The 11028-nt window shown below is 42.9% G+C and overlaps 1 protein-coding gene across 1 annotated transcript in view; it reads left to right on the top strand.

The window, feature by feature from the left end:
* The first annotated feature begins 2594 nt into the window (after nucleotides 1-2594).
* The window catches only part of LOC102020918 (arylacetamide deacetylase-like 4), a 10979-nt gene continuing 2545 nt past the window's right edge, over nucleotides 2595-11028 (top strand). The window contains exons 1-3 of the mRNA XM_005403939.1: nucleotides 2595-2770; nucleotides 6096-6315; nucleotides 8118-8181. Of these exons, the coding sequence (XP_005403996.1) occupies nucleotides 2603-2770; nucleotides 6096-6315; nucleotides 8118-8181 (452 nt within the window). The 5' untranslated portion in view covers nucleotides 2595-2602. The remainder of the gene's footprint in view (nucleotides 2771-6095; nucleotides 6316-8117; nucleotides 8182-11028) is intronic.

Below are 11028 nucleotides of genomic sequence, written 5' to 3'. Positions count from 1 at the left end.
TATACAATTGGCGTTAATTCTTTAAATACGCTTAATGCTTACCTTTCCCTATACCATACTTGGAGGTTTTTGAGCCTTTGGATTTCTAGAACACTACTTTCCTCCAAATATAGTTTTCAACCATTACTTCTTTGATTTTTTTGTTTTCCTCATTTTTCTTCTTCTGATACTCCTCTTAAATATGTGGTGCTAGAAAATTCTGTCACATTCTTCTTTGAGACTATGCTTATTTTCCTCCATCAATTTCTCCTCCGATCTTTGAATGCATACTTTCTACATACTATTGAGTTTATATGTTCTGTTTTGTGTGTGTACTAACACCCAAACTAATGTCCTGCAAAAGTTATATAAGCACTCCACCAGTGAGATACATCCACAATCCTCATTTTTATTTTGAGACAAAGTCTTGCTGAGTTACCCAGGCTGCCCTTCAACCAATGACCTTCTTGCCTCAGTCTCCTGAGTAGCTGGGACTACAGGCATGCTCCATCATGCCTGGCTCATGTATATGTATTCTCTCTTGAAGATCAAGACCATTATTGGTTTCTTGGAGGGAATATTTCATTGTTCAAATTGTACCTTAGAATCCAACTCTTTATTTTCAATTGTTTACCTTTTAAGCTGTAATTTCCGTTTCTTTATCATATGCTCCAGTGGATGAGGCTTTTCGCCACACTTTCCTTATTTATGAATGATTTTATTTCATTTTTTAAAAAATTTACAATAGCTATTTTGAAGTCTTTGTTATATCAGATATTTTAGCCCCATCAATGACAACTTTGGTTGCATAGGTATCTGTTTTCCTTTTTATGGATTTAATATTCCTGTTTCTTTGCATGCCTCAAATTTTTTGGTTCATAAAATGAAGATTTTTAGATATTATACAATGGCAAGACCACTTTTTTTGTGTTTGTTTGTTTGTTTTTGGAGACACATTGTCAATGTGTAGCCCAAGCTTGCTTGTACTCAAGATTGCGCTGACTCAGCCTCCCAGGTGTAGGAAGTACAAGTGCACAGCACAAGACCTACCTTATGTAACAACTTTGAAACCAATTCCTCTAAACCCTTGGTGCTGAATGTTTACGTTGCTTTATTTGTTCAGTGATTGGATGAAATGTTTCAGTATAGTCTATTTACCTCAGCTGTGATGCTTCTACTGTCTGCTCCGGATAGGAGTTTAGAATAAAGCGATGAAGTTCTCAGCAGTCTTTGACTTCCTCCCTCCCTGGTGTTTTTGGTGTCTGTCTCTATTGGTATTACACCAAGCTCTTCACTCCCAGGAACTGCAAGCTAATTGCTATACCATTTTCAACAAAACTTGGTTTACAATTTCTCTATTTGCTTGTGCAGATACAGCTTCTGTAGTAAGAATTGCATAGCTAGCCCCCAGCACCTTCATGACATGGAGGCCAATCTCATTCAGACCTCTTGGGTAGTTTCTTTTCAGAGTTCTTCCAATGAAACATATCCTTATGATTTACTGTCTTTCCTTATCACAAAGAGGGTAGATTTCCACAACAATCATGTGTGATACATTTCTTCAAACCACGTGGTGCAGCAGCAGACCATCACCTTTGTCCAGGCAGGGAGGCACAAGGAGTCATTTCCAGCAAGATCTGGTTACAGCCTTTCAGGGTTGCCAATGATTTCTACTTCAGTTCTCGGTCTCAGCCCCAGGATAGGTTAATCCTTTTATCTATAGTTCTTACATTCTTTTGATCTCTTGCCCTTTTTACTGAACAATTCCTTTTGCTCTAGTACTGTTGTATAGTTCATAAACATTTTATGTTTAATGTATCCTCCCACATTGCAGGAGCTGGGTGCTGGCCAAAGTCCGCATACTGTGGAAGCCTCCTGAGCTACGACCTGGAACCAAGAAGCAGAATCTTTCTCTGCTGTACTATCTCTCTATTCCTCTTCACTGACAAATCGTTGGTGCCACAAGATGAAGAAAATAGTGGAAACTTCCCATTTTAATTTCTCAGAGTTGGAAACACTTGTGTATTTGGAAATTAGAGATAGTAAGGTGATAACCAGCAAAAACTCTACTGTCCATTGTTATCAGAAATGTTGAATAGTCCTGATACACTGATGCATGGCATAGTGCATAAGAAGGAGAGCAAATGCACTTACGGGCAGCATGGGAGAGTCTCATAAACAGAGCTGAATGAGAGATCCAGGCAGAAAGAACACTGTCTGGGTCATTTCAATATGTAAAACTGAAAACCCAGCAAAATGAGTGGTGGCCATTAGACGAAGGAGACCGGCACCCTTTTGTGTATGTGTAACAGGGATGGTGCTTGTGACAGAGAGAAGAGAACATCAGCGATGTCTTATGATCTTTGTCAAAATGAAATCACACCTGTGTGACATCCCAAATTACCCCTGGTGTGCAGGATGGGCTTTCCTGTCCCCTAAAAGGCTTAGGGAACAGACTTCTCCAACTCCCACTGCCCAGCTGAAGCCTAAGAGGCCCACTGCCAAGCTGATGCACTGTGTCAGACATGGCACAGAAAAAGTGGGTGGAGACGGAGCCCATATAAACTACCATGTCCTCCTCACACAGTGCCAGGCTGGTTGTAACGGCCCTTAGCCTCAAACAATGGGTGTGCTGTTGCTTGTGCTGCTTCTGGGTCTGCTGATCTTTCACCTAGGACTCTGCGTGTGGGCCATCTTTAAGCATTTCCTCACTACAGATATTCCCTCTGTAGTGCAACATCAAGCAAAGATGAGAGTTATGCACTGCATAATGCTATATGTGATCAGTTTGGTAAGTTTACTCTCAGGCTCCATTGTGAGCTGGGAGTGCTGTCTCTGTACTTTTCCTCACATTCCCTCTTTCATTTCTCTTCTCAGCTTCTTCCAAGGCAGAATTCGGCACACTTCTTTTGTGTCTGCTGTTTTCTTTCTCTTTCTCCTTCCATCTTACTCTCTTTGTCTCCCTCCCTTTTTCTTTGTTCTTTCCTTTCTTCTCTTCATTTACTTCCTTTTTCATTTTTTCTTTCTTTTCTCTTCCCTGCTTCATTAACTACGTCTCTCCCTTCCTTTCTTCCTTTATTCTTTCCTTTTGTTTATTCAGGCTTCCCCCCTCCCATTCATCCATTTCACATTTAACTTTCTTTCATATTTCTTTCTCTTCTCCGTTCTTTTCTTTGGTTCTTCCTTCCATTCTTCCTTCTGTCATTCTGGTTTTTGTACTTTCCTTTCTTCCTCTTTTCTCCTTTCCTGCCTTCTATGCTTCCCTGTCTCCTTTCTGCTTACTTTAATTCCCTTCTTCCTTCCCCCTCATTTCCACCCTGTCCTCTTTCTTTCATTATTTCTATTCCTTCCCCTCTTTTCTCCATTCTTTCTGTCCCACCTTCTTTTCTTTATCCCCTGTATCTTTTATACTTGTTTTCTTTCTTTTCTTGTTTGTTGCCTTTCCTTGTTCTTTTCTCCTTTCACTGTCTGCTTCCCCACTCTCTACTGTCTCTACCTCCCTCTGATTTCCTCCCTTTCTTTCATCAGCATCAAACATTCATACAGCATCAACCAACATGCTCCTTTCTGGGAGGGAGTTGAATAACAATTTTAGACTCATTCCCTGAAAATCAAGGGTTTGATGAAATCTGACACTTCCTATAAAGAAGCTTCCTTCTCTCTCCATGCACTTGCCTTCTCTCAGGTATTTGTCCTGTTTTCCTACCTTTCTCAAATGTAAATACCTTGAAAGCAGCGACTATGATATTCAGCTTTTAATTCCTGAACCCAAGCCCATGGCCAGGCATGTCATTGGTACTATGGCATGATGATAAAATAAATGAGGTCAGGTAACATTGCAGGATGGCTCCAGCCAGACCCTGAGAAGAGTTTTGGTGTGGGGTGGTGGTAATGAACCAGTACCTGTGATAACCCAGGAGATTTTTGTATGAGGCAAAGAACTTGAGGTAATCGTAATGTCCCAATTTTGGGGATCTAAAAGAGGCCAAACACCTCTTGCTGATTACCTCTGAGGACAACAGTGAAAGATGTTAGAGCTACGAAGCATTGACCGGCCTCAGCCAGACAATGTATGTCTTCTCACACTGCCTCTCACTAGCTGTGTGATCAGAGGCCATGGCAAACCCTTTTTTCTTAGTTTGATCTGTGAAATGAGATGGATTGTATCTGTCTCACAAGGTTGACAAAAACATTAGAAGGCATGTTATAGGGATTAATGGGTTAAGGATTGCTTGGCAAAAATTTGAAAAAAAAAAAAAAAAAAAAAAGAATGCTGTCGCTGGACAATTGATGGAGATTTTCACCATAGGCCTGGATCACTTCAAGGCTGAGCTCCACCGCTAACCAACTTGGAAGCCTTGCAAATTAGCATCTCTGAGCTTCAGTGTCCCTCAATTGTGTCTCTCTGAGGCCCTGTGAGCAACCTCCAGAAGCTATTGTCACTGGCTGCAATGGGCTGCTGTTGAAGAGAAATCCTAAGGATTGGGAAAGCCCAATCTTTCAGGTTCTTGGATATCTGGGACCCTTGTTTCTAGTCCTGTGGCCTGTGATTACCTTGTAATTTCTTACGAAACAAAAGACCCAAAATATGAGGTTAGTGAAAGAGAGGATCCAATATAACAATGCACTTTGGGCATGAAATATCTCACTTTGTGTCTGTACTTCACCAAATACCCAGATATTAGCTTGATTATAATTAAAATGGGCATATTTATAAACATACTTTGCAAAAACGTAGGATGATTGAAAAATATGAGGAATGATTTAATTATAAAATGAATACAGTAAGTGACACGGCCTTTAACCCCCCCTGCTCCACACACAAACACACACATGAAAATGCTCCCCTTTATTTTGGACTTATTAATGGCATCATTTTTGCCACTTTCTGGAAGTCCTCTTTTGTGAATGTCCTTACATGGGGTCATCAAAAATACAGTGAATGCTGCTGTCCAGTGATATCCAACAGATAGACAGGCACATGAAATGTTAGGGGAGTGTCCTCATCTGTCTTATGCATTGGATGGCACTATGGGACTTCTGGCTCATCCCTAAGGTGAAAAGGACCAGGAAAGGTCCTTTGAATCAACTCAGGAAACCTAAGCAAACACAACAATGAAACTGAAGACACCCCTGAAAGATACTTTGAGAACTGGTTCAGAAAGAGGCAAGGGTGCTAGGGTAAATGTAAAGTGAGAGTAGATACTCTGAAGGGAGTTAAGGGCATTGTGCCTTCACTGTGATAAAATTTTAAGAATGTATGTATATTATACTTTAATCCCCTCACATATGTAGTCTTTTGCCATTACTACACACCCTCTTCAGCTCACAACCCAGTCCCCAAATGAGCACATTACTCTTTTCTGCTGAACACAAACACAGCTTCAGGATCCACCATCGCAAAGCTCTGGGTGTGCAGCGGTGAGTGTTGGGACGGGTAACCAAGCAGCTTTGCTGTTTCTGGCTGGGGAGAGTCCAGAAGAGCACCAAAGAGAGGAAGGACAGCAGAGGGATGCCTTCGATAGTTGACTTTCTTCACTTCGGTGTACTTTTCCCAGTCTAACACAAATTCAGCTGCCACTTGGACAAATTATCCCTTATAAGGCTCTAAGAATACCACAGAGCAGGCAACTTGTAAACAGGAGGATTCGTTTGGCTCAAAGTTGTGGAAGTGGGAAGGGCCAGGAGCATGACACCAGTAGTGGGTGTAGCGTGGCACCTTGCTTCATCCATTGGCAGAAAGGCTAGTGTACATGTGTGTGCAACTAGGCAGAACTCATTCTATCATCAGGATCCCAATCCAGAGATAACTGACGTCCCACCATAAGGAATAGAATCCATTCATCTGGAAAATTGCCTAATCACCTAGGTAAAGTTTCACCTCTTAATACTGTTATGTGAGGAACAAAATTTCAACATGAGCCTTGGAGGGGATAAACATAAGAGCCCAGTTTCCTACATGAACACAACCCAGAGCCCACAGAAATAAAATGAGCAGACTATACATGTATGAAGTAGAAGAGAAACATGAGAAGCTTTAGCAGTTGTGATCTGAGACCTGCCTTCCAGACCATAACCTCCCCTTCACGTCACTTTCTTCCTCTTGTCTCCAACAGGCAAACATACTGGAAAAGATGAGAATTTGCTCTCTTCCCAGATTTGTCCGCTTTGCACAAGCCATAATATTCACAAATAATAAGGACCCTAAAGTGGTGGTGACCGACCTGCACTTTGGAACAATCCCTGTGAGGCTGTTCCAGCCCAAGACAATGTCCTGCAGCCCCCGTCGAGGCATCATCTTCTACCATGGAGGAGCTGGAGTGTTGGGCGGGCTGGGTAAGGAGATTCCCCATGGTGAGGAAGAGATAAAAGGACCACAGTATAGGCAAAATTTTGTTCAAGATCCCAGGTGATGCACATGGAATGAGTTAAAGGAATCTTTTAGGGGAGCCAAACGAGAGTTTTAGCGGCTTGCTTCCACAGATGGGAATATTAGGTGGTAGTTTGGGAACCTTGACAGCACAGTGGCTTCCCCTTCTCTCCCCATGCACACTCATGAGCACAGGGCTGTCCTGTCTGCATCACAGTGACCTCAGACTCACACATTGTTCTTAGATCTGCAGGTCCATACCCACTTTCTCTTGCCCACCTCCTTCACTTCTGGAGTGGCTCCTTGCATCTGTTTCTCGGTGCTTGCAGCTCAGTTAGCCTCAAAAGCTGTCCCCACTGTTGGGTGTGGATCTCAGTGATAAGAAGCTTACCTAGCATGAGTGAGGTTCTGGGTAACATCACCAAGAGTGCAAAAAACAGTCCCCATCACAACTTTGCATGTGTCAACCTCTCAGGGTGGCCGTACCCAGCATCCTATCTCACACTCTGGTCTGCTCTGGACCAGTCTCAATTGTCGTCTCCATCCTTGTTAAACATATGTGGTGCTTGTAGAAAGCAGATGTGATCTTTGTCCTCCTTTTTTGCTTTTTCTGCCTTTTTGCCCCAAGTATGAGTGTGAACTGCAAAGACACATGGAAAACTGCTAGTATCTCTGTCGGTATGCTCTCAGACCTTAGCTGCAGTGTTTCTTGTTTGAAGGAATGAATGAATAATGAGGTGAATGGATTGGTGAATGTTTACATAAATGGACAGTTTGCCAATGTACAAATGGATAGGGGTATGCTCACATACATCCATGGGTTATACTGAAACATATTGAAATTTAACTGAAAGCATATCCCATTCAAGTGACCCATCTTTCTGAGCATTCTTCCTTCTTAGAAGCCCTTAGAGACCCCTCCCTCAGGTCCAAAGGTAAAAGCAGCGATGGGTTGGCAAATATTCCCTGAGGACGAAGGCAGCGATGTGCTGGTGCAGACTCTCTGCTTGAGTGGTGACTTGTGACTCAGCTGAACCCCTCAGTGCCTCTGCCTCCATTTCTCCTCCATCGCCACGCCACCACTCAGCCTGGATGATGGAGAACCCTCTTCACAAACTCTCCTGAACATGGGAACCACCTGATGTGATTTGGGGGAAGATCTTGAAGCCATGAACCCTAACCAGAACCATTGTTCCCAGTGGGTGGGATGTGGCTTTCAGGTAGCAGACATTGGAAGATTCTCTGGTACCTCTCGGTGCTACCATCAGGAACTGGGCAAGGTTGAGTGGGAGGAGCATTTGGCAGGTCTTGGGCTCACTACTGGCCCTGCAGCACAGCCCACTAATATCAATGGATCTGCGTTCTGGATCATTACTTGTCGTACCCTATTAATATATGTATTCAATATAATCATCATTTATATCCTCAGCAATATAAATACATCAGCTTATTAATATTTCCAGGCAGATATGCCCAAGTAGATTTACCTTGGCTTTGTCCACTTCAGATCCCTAAAATTTCCTGGCTGTCTATTTCCTTCAGTGTAATATTAATTAATAAAAACCTGATTTTCTCGGTCTGCTTCCTCCTCAATTAATGGGATTGGAGCCAATGTCTGGTATTTCCCTCGCAGAGCCAGAGTCACTCCAGAGATCAGAGTAAAAGTACAGATAGGAAAGCACCCTTCAACCACAGCCATGCTCCTTGGAGCTGTAGAGAGGTGCGGGGCCCTCCGTGTGAGTGATTTGTGTCTGGTCTTCTCTTGTAGACTGTTACCACAACGTGTGTGCTTTCCTAGCTCGGGAAACAGACTCAGTGCTGCTGTGTGTGGGGTGAGTTTCTCAGAGAGTTCTCAGCTTTTCCACGGGAAGAAGCAGGTGTGGGGGGTCCCGGATCATTGCAGAGCGGCGAGAAAACTCTGACTAAGAGGCACTCGTGTGCATTAGGCCCCAACAGTGGAGCAGCTCCATTCAAACAGCAGCAGCCTCCACTTCCGGTGAGTGGCAGAGCAGTAGTGTGAGCAGAATGGTTCAGTACATGGCCCACAAGCTGCTGCGGAACATTTCTGGGCCTGTTACTTTTAATATGGAAGGGCATACCACCGTGTGGCTGAATCTTAGTAGTGCAAAATGAAATGAAATAATTTTAAAACTCACATAAATCTGGTATTTTTTTTAAAGTTTAAAATAATTAAAATGAAAATCATATTTGCTATAATGATACATATTTCAAACAATCCAAGCCACATAGCGAAGAGGGAGGGTGTTGTATCCAGCAGTGAAGGTAACACTCTTCTCGTGTTTGGGCAACATCTGGTGGGAAGAGATGGTTGGGTGGAAATGGCTGGCTGAAAGTCATGGACAAGCTCCTGGCTGTGGTTGAGGGGATCGTCGTGCAGATTCTCATTGTGTCATTAAGTAACTACCTACTTACCTATGTACCCACTGACAACCACATTAGGACGAAGTAGAGGGCATCTTAAAATGCAACTCTGGTCCTCTGGAAACAATTTTGACTTTGAATTGATGGACAGGGAGTGGGGCTATGGGTTCTAGTTCCTGTTCCTAGACATCTCTATATATAAAGAAGAGACAGTTTAGAGAAGACAGGTGATGGAAACTAAGAAGAGCCGGGTTGGAGTCTGAGTGTGTGATCACCCTGTCTAACCTTCGTTGCTTCCAGTGTGAGTAGAGAGTGTAGCTATGTGACTCCAGCAGGTCATCTGGCACTGCTGACTCTCTCTGGAGACACTGAAGAGGGCAGCATGTTTCCAGTATGCAGTGACTCACAACACTGGTGACTATTGTATCTGAGCTGCTGCCATTTGAGCCCATGTCTCCAAAGACCACAGGAATAATTAAAGTCCCTTGAACAAGAAGCACAGACATGTATGAGTGAGAACTTACTTTGACATTTTAAGGAGAGCGCTCAGCACATCTTTAATCAGATATCTGTGGAGTCTTGGCCTGTGGGCCAGAGCAGTTCCAATGGAATGACTGTTGGAATGATCGGGTATAGGCTGGCCTTGGTCCTGTAAGAGGCATGCAGTGGGTGATGCCTGGGAGGACTTGTCTTAAGGACCCTGAAGGGGGAAATTTTTCTCCCCCTCCTCTCCTTTCCTTTTTCTGGCTGAAATCTACTACCCCTGGTCTTTTGTCTTAGCTTTTCTATCCCCCACTGACAGGCAGTGTGAATAATACCTGAAGATTGCATCTTTTGACCAGGAGGTGATAGAGACCAGATTGGGACAAATATAGCAAGCATTCACAGTTCAGCCCAGGCAAAGCTTTATGTGTTAAGGGCTTGGGCTGGAGGGAATGAGCTATTTTTCAGACAGAATAACAAAGAGTCCTCTGTGAATCCAAGTTAGGAGGATTGCAAGATGACATTTTGCATGGGAATATTAGTCACATGCTGAGACACTGTCTGAACTGTCCAAAAATAAATCCTAAAAAGTTCTGGAGATTTAATTCAGTGTGAAAGCTCAGGTTTCATTTTTGTTTCAGTTAAGTGTTACAGCATTTGTCTAATACGCACAAGGCACTGGGTATGAGCCCCAAAACTACTTAAAAAACAATATTTGTGTGACACACTTGAATACTGGATAGCCATGGTGATGATGTTTTGGGGTTCTGGAATTTCTGTGTATCTGGCATCATTTTCCAGTGCAAAACATATTGGCCTTTCATTTATAAGTGAGAAGAGGCTCTACTTTTCTCAGGAACTGCTGAGTTACTCTCACTGGTGTCATCATTATGCATAAGAGTCCAGTCTTTCTGGTAGGGCACTTCTGAAAAAACACAATAGTGGGGTAGTAGACACACATTCCAGCACCAATGGGCAGTATATCAAACTCATCCTGTGTCATTGTCTTGGACAAAACATTTCAAATTCTCAAAAGATCGATATGCAAAACTGGGTAGAATCTGACTGAAGGATGGGTTAAAGCAGGAAAGGGAACAGAAATATTATGAATGCAGAGATTCCACGCTGGTTATCCCAGTTTAGTCACTCACATGAAATCGGTAGCCCATAGGAAAGTGTCAGTATTCTCAGCAAGAGCAACCTTCAGGTCCCTGGAAGTAACCGGGGGATCTGTTATAACCAGGTGATAGAGGTGCTATTTAAAGTCATCTTAGGGGAAAATTAATAATGTATTGTTCATATGTCTGAACTAAAAAACTAGTAAGTTTGAATTGACAGAGGGGCAATGAAGCTAGAGAGTTTATTTAAGTTTGTTTTTGGTGATAATTATTTACTTAATTCAGACTTTATGCCCCTGTGAGTTTACCCGCTGAAACATGTCATGCTACAAAGGCTACCCTTATTTTTTTTGTCACTCCAACCTTCTGTTCCAGCTCTGTCTGATCACAGTGGTGACTGCCTGACTCAGGACCACCAGTAGGTTCACTTGCCATTTGTCTGTCCTCATTGCTTGTTCCCCTTCCAAAGACAATAGCTTTCAACCTGCATGATCTTGTATGGGGTTTGTGTATGCATGGGAAGCAAAGCCTCAGCTGGAAAGTTAGAATCCTGAGTCAGGTGGAATCACAATCCCTGACCTAAAATTATACTATAAAGCTACTGTCATAAAATCAACCTGGTACTGGCTAAAAAACAGGCCTGAGGATCAATGGAACAGACTGGAAGAAACAGACACAACCAAAAACACACTCAAC

The sequence above is a fragment of the Chinchilla lanigera genome, unplaced genomic scaffold, assembly GCF_000276665.1.
Source record: "Chinchilla lanigera isolate Chin_1 unplaced genomic scaffold, ChiLan1.0 scaffold00085, whole genome shotgun sequence".
In the NCBI taxonomy this organism is placed as follows: Eukaryota; Metazoa; Chordata; class Mammalia; order Rodentia; family Chinchillidae; genus Chinchilla; species Chinchilla lanigera.
This window is presented reverse-complemented; position numbering and strand designations above follow the sequence as displayed.